General features: G+C 41.0%; 1 protein-coding gene across 3 annotated transcripts in view; it reads right to left on the bottom strand.

The window, feature by feature from the left end:
• Window positions 1-15541, bottom strand: part of CEMIP2 (cell migration inducing hyaluronidase 2) — a 78281-nt gene that overhangs the window by 36987 nt on the left and 25753 nt on the right. For all 3 annotated transcript variants that reach the window (XM_025423318.3, XM_025423316.3, XM_025423317.3), the window contains 6 exons: window positions 10641-10810; window positions 5306-5494; window positions 3424-3593; window positions 1757-1966; window positions 1246-1451; window positions 1027-1096 (listed from right to left, as the gene is read on the bottom strand). In XM_025423318.3, coding sequence (XP_025279103.1) covers window positions 1027-1096; window positions 1246-1451; window positions 1757-1966; window positions 3424-3593; window positions 5306-5494; window positions 10641-10810 — 1015 coding nt within the window. The remainder of the gene's footprint in view (window positions 1-1026; window positions 1097-1245; window positions 1452-1756; window positions 1967-3423; window positions 3594-5305; window positions 5495-10640; window positions 10811-15541) is intronic.

Below are 15541 nucleotides of genomic sequence, written 5' to 3'. Positions count from 1 at the left end.
CTTTTCTTTTAAAACTTTTAATAGCCAGAATATATAAATATGGATATTTAGGGGTTGCTGCAAAGCTCTTATCTCTGTACTATAGTTTTCAGCACTGATATAATCATAATAGTTTAACGTCTTCAAGATTCACTTTTATATGATAAATTAACAACTTTGAATCACACTCAATTATACATGTAAATCTCCCCAAGCTTCTCCAGGAGACATTTCTGCCATCCCAAAATAGTTCATTTATTCTCTTAAGTTATTCTTGTGTGCATGTCTCTGAAATAATTCAAAGCACCGAGTTAATGTAAGGCACATAGTTGAGTTTAGCTGCTTTACCAAGGAGATGAAGTCCCCAAGTGTGGATGATCCCTGCATTTAACAAGAAGATGTACACTTGACAAGAACGACCGCTGTCATAATGTTCTACAGAACAATCCATTCCCCTAAAGAAAAGCCAAGGTTTTCTTTGTTTATCAAAATTAAAAACTGAAATGATTAGGTACCAGGCCATGCCTGACTTGAATATGAGGAGCCAGAAAGATTGCACATGATCCGCTAAAAACACACTCTGAGGGGATCCCTGGGTGGCTCAGCGGTTTGGCACCTGCCTTTGGTGCAGGGCGCGATCCTGGAGTCCCGGGATCGAGTCCCGCGTCAGGCTCCCGGCATGGAGCCTGCTTCTCCCTCTGCGCCTGTGTCTCTGCCTCTCTTTCTCTCTATGTCTATCATGAATAAATAAATAAAATATTAAAAAAAAAAAAACACACTCTGAGAGTATGACAACCCCACACATTACCCCACCTCTTTTCCCCCACTTGGCATCTGTCTTACCTCACTCATAAACACTAACTGGCATGAAGGACGTAAAAGAAACAAAAGAACCATCTCAACCATATCCTGCTTTCAGTGAAATAAGCAGTAGCAGAAACCACCGCCATCCTGAGTTAGACCGCCACACGTTACATCACGTCCATATAAACCAGAATACTTATAAACAGGAAAACAAAACAATGGAAAGCACTTAATATTACTTACCTGTGAGCCCGCAGCTGCGTTACTAATCAGGTGATTGTTGGGATGCGCAATCCAGAAAGTCGAAACGGCCCTGCAAGGCATTTTTTAAGGTGATTTAAGCATTAGTCATGAAAAAATCCTGCCCACTAAAAAAACCTTCTCCCCAAAATGTCTTCCGTCCCCCCAGAGTCAAAGGCCTGGAGCATCACACATGTGCTTTGTTCTGTGCCGGCCACTCACATGCAGTCCGTGGCGGGCACAGGGACGTAATTCCCAAACACTTTGTCTCGCATGGTGGTACACATGGAATTATTCCTATCGGTGGGGAGCAGGGTGCCGGGTTTGGTCAGGAGCCCCAAATTGTGGAACAAAATATTTCTCTGTTCAACACCATCTTCCAAAAAGAAACAATGACCCAGCGTGTCGAATCCAATGGTGTCTTTAATCTGCAGAAATACAAGTGTGTGATGTCATTGGTAATGTGACTGGCAGTGGTTTAAGTGACAAGTACTGTCCAAGTAGCACGCATGGGAGCATGGGACACATGCAGAAACACTGTCATCGTAACTGAAGGGGCAAAGCCGGATATCAGGTTTTAACCATCTCTGAATAGAGAAAAACACCAGAATTTTCAGTAAAAGGATGGAGAAAGATGCAGTACAGTAGCTCACTTATACCACATTGAGAGGTGGTGACAGCGAAGGAGAGTTAATTGGTCTCAACAATATGTGCTAGCAGAGAGGCTCCGTACCAGCAGGCCATTTGTCCCATGCACGGTGATGCACCGTGAGAAGCTGTGATGAATAGAAAGGCCATCCACGAACGTCGCGGGGCTGTACCCCCCCTTGTAATCCACGTCTCCGCACAGGTGAAAATGAACAGGATACCGCCCCAGCTCCTGCTGACCCATGTGTTTCAATTCCACATAAGAAAGATGGACGGAGGTGAAGTTTTTCCTTATCTATAAGACAAGATAACCAAAATCAAACCAACACACTCTGAAATATTCAAGTAGAAAAAAAAATATATATACACACACACACACACCCACACACACATATATATAGATATAGATATAGATATATATGTATGTATGTATATAGTTCTAATAGAAAATGTCTAAAGGAGAATATATATTAAAATATTTATTTTCTGTGGCACCTGGGTGGCTCGGTTAGGCATCTGCCTTCAGCTCAGGTCCTGATCTCTGAGTCCTGAGATGGGAGCCCCTCGTCAGGCTCCCTGCTCAATGGGGAATATGCCTCTTCCTCTCCTTCTGCCCCCTCCACCAAATAAATGATTAAAATCTTAAAAAAAAAATAAAAATTTCTTTTCTTTGGCACCTTGCTTTCCTGGATGTCCAGTTACTAATTTAGCAAATGCTTCCTTTTTTCTCCAAAGTAGTCTCTATGCCCAATGAGACTCGCACTCACGACCCTGAGATCAAGAGTTGCATGTTCTACTGACTGAGCCAGTGAGGCACCCCAACAAATGCTTCTCAACCTAAGTGAATACTTTAAAGAGCCATAAAAATAGCCTCTAATTAGTAATAAAAGGAAATGTAACCAGGAAAGCTATAGAAATGATTACTATATATGTAAAGTGTTTTTGGTTCATTCAAATATTTTGGTCATTTCCAGTCTTGTCTTGTTCTTTTATTTCTATGAACTCCACCACAGTTTGATAAATAGTTATGTGTAAATCCTCCCTCAATGTTTTCATTAGCACATATTATTTACTTCAGCTCTTTTTATAAATGTCTCTGTGATCCACAATTTAAACATTCTATTTTTAAACACTGGATTTTTAATCATACTACTAAAAACAAAGGAATAACATTGACCAACATTTCATTAAACAATATAACAGAAATGTTGCTAACAACCATAACCTATTCAGTGCACAAAAACTGATTTTAAAAAAACATGTAGCCAAAATGCAGGCCAAAAATCCAATCAGTTAGTACAGTGCAATGCTTCCCATATAGTAACTGCTCAGTAGTTTTAAAACTGCATACAAAATAAAATAAATAAAAAACTGCATACAAAAAATATTTTGACAGATATTTTGGATGTATATATTGTTGCTGCTTACTCTTTCATAATATGAAGTTTTAAAAAGAATCATCGATCTTTTCAGAGACTGCATGAAAGGACACCAAGAGTCTTTGGTTGTAACTGGTTCTTCCCAACATGAACTGATTTAATTCTTCATGGGACAAAATGGTTTAACTATAGGTTGAGGTCAACTAAATGAAGAGATAACTCTTTTAACTATGCAAAATCTCCTCGCTGACATTGAATAGAAAAATAAAATATGATTTCTTTTTAATACCCAGATATAGCTCATTCCAAAACTTGAAAGTTTTCACAAATGTGTATTTAGCAACTAAGGAACTCATTAAATCTTTTTGCCTACCATGACATGTCCGCCAAAGGTATCATAATCAAAGAACTGGCACTGGTTTCCAGCATAGCATGAGTCCTCCATTTCTCCTCGGATTAGAATATTCCGGGTGAGAATTCCAACCTCTGCTCTCATGTCTACACCATCAATGATCTCACCCATGTGCAGGAACTGAGGGGCTTCTGATTGATGTGGGCAAGAGACAAAAATATTTTTAAAAAGAACACATGAAAAATATCACAAAGACAGTCCTTTTCATTCTGCAACTCTAAGATACTATCAAAATTTATCGTCTGCTTCCAATTCCTAATACCTCAGAATCACAGACTATAAGGAAGCAAAGATTTTAAAGATTATTTACTCTAACCACTCACTCGATGTCAAAATTACACAGAGACAGAGAGGTTAATCCTCTCCTGAATGGCACCAATATTCTGGAATCTACCTAAGTATCCTCTCTCTCTCTCTCTCTCTCTCTCTCTCTGGATCCTGTCCATACCATATGCTCTTGTTCTAATCCCAAGGACACATGAAGAACCAAATCCATAGTGAATCCAGAAAAATGGATGGTTTTGTAGATGTTGATGAGGTATCCAGTTATTGTTGCTTTTACTTCAAAGCTAAAGTAATATGCATTTAAATATTAACAGTACAAATATTACCATTCTTTCTCTCCTACTTTTTAGTATTAGTATAGTATATTACTATATTATTTAGTATTAGTATACATATTAGTATGTATTCTTTTAAGTTTCCACCTTTTTTGGATGACTAGAAACACTTTTAATAATGAGCTTTTCTCTGATGTTTTTAATATATAAACTCAGGAAGGAAAAATACAAATAAATCAAGCAGTTAAGATCATGGGAGATTCATTATCATGTAGACTTGTTAACAAGAGTGGGAATTTCCAAACAAAATTAATGCCAGATGGTAACATAGTGGTTTTGGGTTTTGTTTCCTTCTTATGCTCTATATTATCAAGAAGGAAAAGTACCACTCTGAATGAAGCACAGAGATAAAGTGCCAAGTGAGCCAACTGTCCAATTTTTTTTTAAAGCCAAAATTCTTTCCGTTAAACTACAAAGCTCTCAATTACCCATGAGTGTGTGCTATGAAAGTTACTATCAACTCTTTTATCAATTTTATATAATTTTGAGTACAGAAGGAAGGGAGACGATGTAATAAATGAAATGCATAATAAATTCCACAAGTCAGGCAACATACAACCGAGCTTTGCCTATTACCTGGCTCAGTTTAAGTACCTGGTAAATATCAGCCATTCTTCCTAAACACACCTTACAGTATGGATCTCACTGCATATTGCTTCCCCTCAAAAAACATGATTCAAGATTATGATAAAAATGTAGTCTATAAACATACCTTTCTGGTTCTATTTTAAATATTAGTGAGATCTATATATTTGCCAAGGCAGTAGGCACTCAAAAATCATGAGTTTTTTTTTTAATTACAAAGAAGAAAGAGGTCTATTTAAATATCAATCAGAAAAAAATAAATAAATAAATAAATATCAATCAGTTGGTAATTGGGATTATTATTTGATAGCAAAAATTAGTAAGAAACAAGTTGGATAGGATCTTAGGGGAAAAAAATCCATCTAGTCCATATCTTTTTATTTTGTATTTTTAAACAAAGCAACAGCACAAAAACACTGATTTGCCTGCTACATATCATTCACAGCAACCCTACTGCTTTACTAACTACTCTTTATCTAACATTCTCTGGGATCTAGTGTTCAAAGCACCCCACTGCTAAGATCTTCAATATCCAGATGATAATGAGGATGCTGATGGTGATGATACTTTGGCCTTGGGGTAGGGAGAGGGGAGGGGGGATAGTCTAGGAATCAAATGGCAAAAAGCAAGTCTGATACCTTTGACTTTGACCTGGAAGCGGTTGCACTCAGGACAGGGGAGCAGAGTGAACTCCTCTGCTTGGTACATAGAATAGTCTGTGCTTGCAACCACAATCTGGTCTCCAGGGTTCCAACTACTAACGTCATCCAGCAGATGAAGCTTCACTCCATCCACCACCTCCACCCGGAAACCTGAAAGAGAAACACCTACACCAAAAAGCAAGAAAGAAAATGATGCATTAGTAGGCATTTTCCCCCCCTAAAATCAACCTCCTCCCTGACCCACAAATCAAAAGTTAAGACAGATGCAAACCAGTAAATTTCTAACAATGTTAACCATGTGCCAGTCATTCTGCAGATACAAATGATAAGAAGATGAACATGGACATCCCTGAGCTCCAGGATAGAGAGCCCCAAGTTCCCCTAACCAGACGGGACATGAAATGTCACGTCAACAACTCTTTTATAATTTTGAAGAAGGCTCTCAATTTCCAAATCTCTCACTGTACTTCAACTCAGTGCCATAATACTGGGTGCCTGGGTGGCTCAGTCAGTGAAGCATCTGCTTTGGGCTCAGGTCATGATCCTGGGGTCCTGGGATGGAGCCCCGCAATGGGCTCCCTGCTCAGCAGGGGAGTGGGTTCTCCCTCTGCCTCTGTCCCTCTCCCTGCTCATGATCTCTCTCTCTCTCTCATATTCACTCTCTCAAATAAATAAATAAAATATTTTTAAAATAAAACTATAGTCCTGCTTCCAAGCCATCCTAAAATGCAGTAATGCCAAACACAGAATAGGTCTGTATTCAGTACTCAGTGCTTCGATCTGATCCAAACAGGATGAGAAAACATTAACACACACATACTCTTAAGAATAAAAGTTTGCCAAGGCAAGCTCTTTTCTGTGCCTCTGTTCATGCTTTATTCTTTAGCTACAATGTCCTTCTACTCTTAATTCACCAAGATTCTAACCCCATCTTTTAAAGATCAGGCAAATCGGGATCCCTGGGTGGCGCAGCGGTTTGGCGCCTGCCTTTGGCCCAGGGCACGATCCTGGAGACCCAGGATCGAATCCCACATCGGGCTCCCGGTGCATGGAGCCTGCTTCTCCCTCTGCCTGTGTCTCTGCCTCTCTCTCTCTCTCTCTCTGTGACTATCATAAATAAATAAAAAAAAAAAAATTAAAAAAAAAAAAAAAAGATCAGGCAAATCCTATTGTTTTTTTCAGTTGACTTATTTAAATAATCTCCACCCAAAGTGGGGCTCAACCTCATGATCCTGAGATCAAGAGCCACACGCTCTACCAACTGAGGCATCCAGGTGCCCCAAGATCAGGCAAATCTTTAAAGACTTCCCCAACATCCTTGCTGGGAGCAACCTCGTTCTCCAGGATTCTCACCCTAGTGTTCCCTCTGGTATTATTCATCCCGTCCAGTGGGAGAGTAGCTCACTTCCTTGAAAGGTACAGTCACAAGGGCAACACAGCACTCTACCTGCATCCTCACTCTATTTCGTTGTGCAAACTCAAAGATGTCTGCTGAAGGGATGAGCATTCCCACTACAATCTGCAATGTCACCCAGAGGCCACAGGACAGTGTCCCTGTCCAGCTCTGCTCCTCTCCAAGGATAACTTCAACTCTGCAGTCTGTGCAACCCAGAGACCACTAATCACTGATCTCTCCTAATGCCTCCTTTTGAAACTCAAACCAGGTTCCCAATTAGGCAGACGAAACCTGAAACGTTGATCCAACATCTCCTTCACTTACTCTTTTATGTGCAACCAAGTGTAGTAGAAGCATTTCCTGCTTCTAAAACATCCGTGATATAATCTGTCATAAACCAAAAGCTGACTTAATGCAAATGTATATGGAAGATGCATATGCAGATGGAAGCCACTTCAGAGGAGGGTAAAGGAGAAACATCGCATTCCAAAGGTACCCGTGCTTACAACCATCCTTCCAATTAACCGGCACACTACTCGGGGGTTGCTTTAAGATATATTGACACTTAGGGGGGCACCTGGGTGGCTCAGTGGTTGAGCCTCTGCCTTTGGCTCAGGGCGTGATCCCGGGGTCCTGGGACTGAGTCCCACGTTGGGCTCCACACAGGGAACCTGCTTCTCCCTCTGCCTGTGTCTCTGCCTCTGTGGGTCTCTCATGAATAAATAAATAAAATCTTAAAAAAAAAAAAAAAAGATACTGACACTAAGGGTCAATGGCAGGAGGGAAGAGACACATTTCCTCAAGTGAGGGAAACCAAAAAGAGAGAAATTCAGGCAAGGCATAAGGAATACTACAGATATCCTTACAATCCTGAGCTGACTCTCCTGATTTTAAAAACCTAGCCTGGGCAAGTCTTGGATTCTGTTCCTTGAGTTGCCGACCTATCATGCAGTTGTTTTCACAAAGGACCCAAAAAAAAAAAAAAAAAGGTAAAGTAGCTTTCTTTTTTTATATGTTTCTTGCATCCAGATACTAAAGCCTATGATGGGATCTGGTCTAAACAATAATACTAATAATGATTACTCTAACAACTACCACTAATAGTTGCTGGAAGTTCACACTCATAATCAATAACTTTTCATCAAAACAGCTTTGAGAGACAGAAACCATTGTGCACATAGACATGAAGAAACCAGAAGTCAGGGAGTGCTGCAAGAACTTCTTCCAGCAAAAAAACCGCTGGAAATAGCAGACCCCACAATGGAATGCTAATTTAACTCCAGAGCCCAGTTTCCTCATTTTGTTTTTTCGGCCTTCCCAAGAATCAGAACAGGCAGGTTAAGCACAAAGCTAACCAAGAACTTTAGCAGCCATGACAATCACTGCCCAAATTTCCAAATTAAAAAAAAAAAAAAAAAAATATATATATATATATATATATACACACACACACACACATATATATATAAAATCTAAAAAATAATTTTTTCAGAGAATTTTTTTTTCTTTCTTCTTTTTTTTTTAAGATTTTATTTATTTATTTGACACACACTGAGAGAAAACACAAGTAAGGGGAGTGGCAGAGAGAGAGGGACAAGTAGACTCTTTGCTAAGGAGGGAGCCTGATGCAGGACCCGATCCCAGGACCCTGAGATTATGACCTGAGCTGAAGGCAGAGACACTTCCCTGACTGAGCCACCCAGGCACCCACACACACACAGATAATTTTTCAAAAAATGCTTTTTAAAGAAGAGGACTGCTAGATAAAACAGGTTCAACTTCAAAGAACATTAGAATTTGTTTCTGGTTAAAAAAGAAGTCAGAAGGTTAGATGGGGACAACCTGTATTATTCAATAATTCCTCACCTTTTCCTAGCTTCAGAAGAAAATCCTGCCTAAGATTTCCTCCCATTAACACCAGCAAATTGGAAATATGAAAGGAAATAAGCTCACCCTCCTTGCTTCCTGGAGAGAATTTCCACCTCTTCCAAAAAGTAAGAGTCATTGAGAACACGGGACTCAGTATCCTACGATAGCTAGAATGTACCCTCTTCCAGAAATGAGTAGTCACTGGTTATGTGGAAATGAAAAACAAAATTTTCCACAGAGGAAATGTTGGCTTGAGGTTTGTCAGTAATTATCCTCTGCATGAACCCTTACTGGAAGCAATTCCACTAAACTCTTCATGCAGGACCAAATTCTTGCTAAGAAATGTTTCTCATCCACCTGTGCTTTTGGCCAGAGGCAACCATGATGGGGAGGAAAGAAGTGATCTTGGAGGCAGAAACCTGAGCTTCCCCATCCACAGATGTACCATCAACTCACCCCAAACCCAGAAGGCTGCTTAGAAGCAACATATGAAAGTCTCTGTTACATACGAGGAACTCTATTTACCTGTTTATTTTAAAGCAGAAGACTTTCTCTAATTACAATGGTACAAAATACACCATTATAACCCAAGTCATGTTCGATCACTGTTAAAATCACTGATACCACGTGCTTCCAACGCACGCTGTGCTAAAAACTTCATATTCTTCACATCAGATACCCACAACAGCCCTAAGTGGTAGTTCCTCTCATCATCCCCATTTTTCAGATAAGGAAACTGAGGGCTAGGAAGTTAAAATCACCATCACACAGTAAGTGGAAGAGCTGGGCTACACATTCCGGCACTCTGTCTCCAGAAATCCATCTTGTGACCATACTGCTACCTTGCTGCTCAAAACAGAGGTATGAGCCCTGATCAACCTTTCTGGGTAATAAAGCACTTCTCAATTACTCATTTCACAGCAATTTTGGTATACTATTTGGTTGCAAAGGAAAAGGCGGTAGGCAAGCACAGACAGGAGGCCACCAATCCATAGCTGGCACCAAAAAAAAAAGTCTGACAGCAAAGGAGGTAAGTAAATATCCTGAAAGAAACAAGCCAGAGGTACCCCAAATACCCAGTACTAGGCACTATTTGAATAAATGATATTTCTTCTGAAAAGTGAATGAGAACAAAAATTCAGCTGAAGAAAATGTAAAGATATAAGGTAACTATATGAAACATTATCTAAAGAGAGGGAAATAGATTAAAACAAAAATGAACACCAGGGGAATTCTTATATGTAAGATACAAACGACTAGATTATTTGCACGGAAAAAAAAAAAACTATCTTGGGACGGCTGGGTGGCTCAGTGGTTTAGCACCTGCCTTCAGCCCAGGGCATGATCCTGGAGCCCCAGGATCGAGTCCCACATCAAGCATCCTGCGTGGAGCCTGCTTCTCCCTCTGCCTGTGTCTCTGTCTCTCTCTCTCTCTCTCTCTCTCTCTGTGTCTCTCATGAATAAATAAATAAAATCTTTAAAAAAAAAAAACTATCTCTGGATGATAGGGTTAAGGATTAGTTTTTACTTTGTACTTTTCCGTGTTTTCCAATTCGTCTGTAAGATAAATGTCATTAGCTGGATAATCAAAGAAAACCTGCTAAGAAAATGAGAGGTTGGTTTGTACAGCATGTGTGCAAAAGTACTATTTGCTAGCAGGTCTACCTAAGGAGAGGATCCAAAGTTCAAAACTATGTTCACAGTCACAGAGCATAACCAAAGGCAGCTCACCCCACCACATCTAGATTGCTTCAACTGGTTCCAACTCCAGGAAACAAATCCATTTCTAACACTTAACCATACTTTATGACTCAAGAATCGAGAACAAAGTCCAGTCGGGAGTAACCGAACTAGAACAGAGCATTCTCCAATCCAATAAGAACTCTTGGAGTCTACAGGATCAGAGGAGGCAAACCGCAGGTTTTGTCTTCAACCAGCTGAGAAATCTAATCAGACTGTCCTCTGACTACACCACCACCTAAAAAAGAACCAGTCTTTCACAGTACTTACCAATGTCTTACAAGGGTCTAAACCACACTTGCTTACCTTCAATCCACTCACTGTAAGCTGTCACAGTGAACTTCTGACCATCCACAGTATGAAATTCTCTTTGGGCAAGAGCCTTCCCTCCACTGCTATGATTTTCATAGTTTCTCACAGATTCATTGCAAGAGGTACTCCCACCATCAATGACACCAACCAAAGCCCACGCTTGCCTAGAAGGAAAAAGAGCACATGCCTTATTTGTCATGGTACCAACCCAGATTCTTTTACTTTTTTATTATTTTTTTCAAAAGATTTTATTTATTTATTCATGAGAGACACAGAGAGAGGCAGAGACACAGGCAGAGGGAGAAGCAGGCTCCCTCTGGGGAGCCTGACACAGGACTCGATCCCAAGACCCCATGATCACGTCCTGAGCCAAAGACAGATGCTAAAGCACTGAGCCACCCATACACTCCTTTTTATTTTAAGATTTTTATTTATTTATTTGAAAGAAGGAGAGAGAGAGGGGAAAAGCGTGAGAAAGGGGAGGGGCAGAGGGAGAATCCAAAAAAAGCCCAAGTCGGAGCTCAATCCCAGGACCCTGGGATCGTGACCTGAGCCAAAGGCAGATGTTTAACCGAGACACCCAGGCATCCCATCAACCCAAAACCTTGACACAGATATTATGTCAAGTGCTTCAATTCTTCTATTTCATTTTTATCAATCCCTCTATCTTTTTCCCTGAGGTTGTAAGTCCAAATCTTGACTAAAGTAACTGACGTCACAGAAGGAAATGCACATGGATTTGAAATCCTTGTTTGTCTAGCTCTGTAACAGGTGAAACACAGATGACTGGGACTAAAATGAATCACTGTCTTCCTTCCTCAATACACACCCATTTTATTCACCTATCATTCTGGCCATAAACCCATTTATTTCCCTTCTTTTAAAATGAGTATTGCACGCACCCCAATGTTTACAGCAGTATTATCTACAATAGCCAAATTATGGAAACATACCAAGTGTCCATCGACAAATGGATAAAGATGTGGTGTGTATATACAATGGAATATTACTCAGCCACAAAAAAATGAAATCTTGTCATTTGCAAAGACACGGATGGACCTAGAGAACATTATGCTAAGCAAAATAAGTCAGAGAAAAACAACTACCATAGGATTTCATTCACATGTGGAATTTAAGAAACAAAACAGATGGGAGCGCCTGGGTGGCTCAGCTGGTTAAGCATCTGCCTTTGGCTCAGTTCATAATCCCAGGGTCCTGGGATATAGCCCAATATTGGGCTCCCTGCTCAGTGGGAAGTCTGATTCTCCCTCTGCCCCTCCCCCTGCTTATGCTCCCTCTCTCTCTCTTACTCTCTCTACAATAATAAATAAAACCTTTAAAAAATAAAAAGAAACAAAACAGATAAACATAAGGGAAGGGGGAAAAAGAAGCAAACCATAAGAGACCCTTTTTTTAAATTGTATTTTATTTATTTGAGAGAGAGGGAGCACAAACAGGGGGAAAGATGGAGAGGGAGATGCAGGCTCCCTGCTGAGCAGGAAGCCTGACATGCCGGACATGCTGCTCCATCCCAGGAACCATGACCTGAGCTTAAGGCAGACACTTGACTGACTGAGCCACCCAGGTGCCCTCACAAGAAACTCTCAACTATAGAGAACAAACTGACAGTTACCAAAGGGGAGAAGACTGGGGGGCAGGGGGGTGGGTGGAGGGGGCGAGATGGATGAAACAGGTGATGGGGATTCAGGAGGGCACATGTGGTGATGAGCACCAGGGGACGTAGGGAGCTGTTGAATCACTATACCGTACACCTGAAACTAACATTACACTGTATATCAAACACAAATTTAAATAAAAACTTTTGAAAAGAGAAAAAAGAAAAAGAATATCCTCTCTTTGGAAATATCAGCAATGTTCTCAAATCTGGCTGCATAACAGAACGACCCAGGGAGCCTTAGGAAGCCATGCGTACTCAGACCCAGCCCAGACTGATGTCATCACCACCTCTCCAGGTGGGGCAGGCATTGGTGTATTTTCAAAGACTTGAATGGGCAGCCACACTTGGAACCGCTGAGTTAGAGAGTGGTTCTCACACTTCAGTGTGCATTAGAACACTTCAAGGGCTTGTCAAAGCAGATTGCTGGGCCCCACCCTCTGATTTCTTGAGGTGGGGCCAGATGATATGCATTTCCAACAAACACCCCAGTGATGCTGATGCTGCTGGTCTGAGGACCACACACCGAGAACCCCTGAGTTAGAAGTCAGAGGTTAGAGCGGTAGTCATCAACCCTAACTACACATCAAATGCCCGGAGTCCTATCCTTCAGAGATTCTTCTGTAAAAATATTTAGGGGGCCCTGGGCCAGGGATTTTTAAAAAATCTTAGCAGGGTAAAGTTGAGAACTATTGAATTACTGGTATCTTAATCTTAAAGTTGTATAATCACTATCTAAAAGATTAAAAATTTTACATGCCATATATCAATTTGTTGAAAGAGGCTGTGTTTGAAAATGCCCTTTAATTTCATTTTATTTCTGTAATAAACATTCCTGGGACTTGCTGAAACTTGTGGCCAAAATAAAAAGAGAACAAAGACAAAAAGCCAAAAAAAAATTTGCCTTAAGATTCCTGGTCTTGGGATCCCTGGGTGGCTCAGCGGTTTAGCGCCTGCCTTTGGCCCGGGGCGTGATCCTGGAGACCCTGGACTGAGTCTCATATCAGGTTCCCTGCATGGAGCCTACTTCTCCCTCTGCCTATGTCTCTGCCTCTCTCTCTGTGTCTCTCATGAATAAATAAATAAAATCTTTTAAAAAAAAAAAATTCCTGGTCTTAAAAAAAGAAAAAAAAAGATCCCTGGTCTAAAACATGGGGGGAAAAATGTGAATTTCTTACTCGGGGGGAGTGGATGGGGGTATGTGGTGGCATACACAAACACATACACACACACATATGTATATACCCACCAAATGTAATCTATGCCAGACAGATGGTGGCTGGATATTCACAGATAAAAGTTAACCAAAGCGTGCCTATATCCTTATAAATTCCACACCTGCCCTATGTGGATTAGCTACTTTTCAGCTGACTATGCTTTACAGCTCTATTTATATTCCTTGATAGCACAAAGAATCAAATGCCAAATGTCTCAATTTATTATCTCCTATGTGAGAGGAAAGGAGAAGAAATATCAGAGGCTTCCTTTATTTACCAGAGCTGCCTCAGCAACTATAAAACAATGTTCTATTCTCCTGACATTATCTCCAAAACACTCCTACTTCCCTCCTCCACTTGAGGAAAATTTCAACGCACCAGAACATTATCTTCAAAGGCGTGTGTTTATGTACACTGGAGATAATGTCAAAGCAATGGAACACTGGCAAAGGATCACAACTCAAATTCCTCTGTCAAATCAGCAGCACCATTTTAAAGGGAATTTAGAAACCAGTAGGGAAAGGAACCAAAAAGAGTCAGACAAAATGTCCTGGCTAATGATCGCACAAAGGCAGAAAAATAATGGAGTAAAGAGACAAAAGTGGTCATCCTGGCATTACTGGATAATGAGCCAAAGTGGCCATCTAACCTTGAGAAGATCGTGCTTCCATTCCTAACTCTATAAAGACAGACCTATGTACACATGGGTTTCAAGTGATGGATAAAAGAACATTTGGAGAAGCCCTTTTTATAACAGAGGTCCAAACTGGAAAAGACGTCCAGCAGTGAACACAGTGTGGTAGTCAGACAGCAGAAAATGAACAGCAAGGAGAACGAGCCAGCGCTGCATGCATCAACACACCCAACACTCAGTTAACGCAGCGCTGAGCAAAGAAGCCAGATGCAACATATGATGCATGCTTGCATTTGTACGAAGTCCAATTACAGGCCAACGGAAACTCCCCTGTTCTCCACAAATTCCGGTGAAGGGTTATCTTCGGTGAGCAGGAGTGATCAGTGAAACAGAAGGGACCGCAAGGGGCTCCCGGACCACTAGTGATATTCTATCTAGACCTGGGTGGTGGCAGTCCAGGTATCAGGTTGTGGGAAGTCATTAAACCCTGCATTCTAGTTTTTAGCACTTTCCTGCATGTGTATGATAATTAATCATAATTTTTTTTAAACCCAGTTCCGAGGTTTGGCACCTGCTATTTATTCCCTGTCTAGAAAGCTCTCCATCTCCCAACTGCCTACAGAGCATGTTACCAAACTGCCGTCGGGTTTCTCACCTATGGGAAGCCTCCACAGACTCCCCAGGTGGATCTGGGGGTTCCTTCTATTTGCACTCCCGTTACAGCCTGGAAGCAAGTGTCTCTCTGTATGCTCCTGTCTATTTAAGTGTGTTTATCCATGGGATTAGGGGGGCACCGAGCTGGCTCAGTTGGAAGAGCATGATCTGTGGTCCTGAGTTGAGGAGAGGAGAGGAGAGGAGAGGAGAGGAGAGGAGAGGAGAGGAGAGGAGAGGAGAGGAGAGAGAAGAGAAGAGAAGAGAAGAGAAGAGAAGAGAAGAGAAGAGAAGAGAAGAGAAGAGAAGAGAAGAGCACACTATCCACACTATCCACACTATCCCCTGGATTAAATAATGGCTTTCATCCAAGCACCTATGCAAACCCAGTGCGCAGCATCTCCTCAATATCCCTGGGGTGAAGAAAAGGCATTTAAAAAAAAACTACAGACACTTTTCTTCATTAATTTTGTCTTCTTAACTTTCTCTAGAATTTCTGCAGGTCACGTTCCACCCCAACAGCCAAAGGAAAATAACAACTGGATCAATCAACCATCCAAGGAAAAAAATAACTCGACCACTTGAGCACTTAGTGTTGGAAAGTCCTCTCACTTTTCATAGCAGACATTCCCTGGCTTTGCTAAGAACACCGAGCAGAATTAAAACTTCTGTTTTCTGAATTACATGTTGAGCCAGCTACTTCCCCCAGCCTCAGGGC

Source organism: Canis lupus, chromosome 1 (assembly GCF_003254725.2).
Source record: "Canis lupus dingo isolate Sandy chromosome 1, ASM325472v2, whole genome shotgun sequence".
NCBI classification, from domain to species: domain Eukaryota; kingdom Metazoa; phylum Chordata; class Mammalia; order Carnivora; family Canidae; genus Canis; species Canis lupus.
This window is presented reverse-complemented; position numbering and strand designations above follow the sequence as displayed.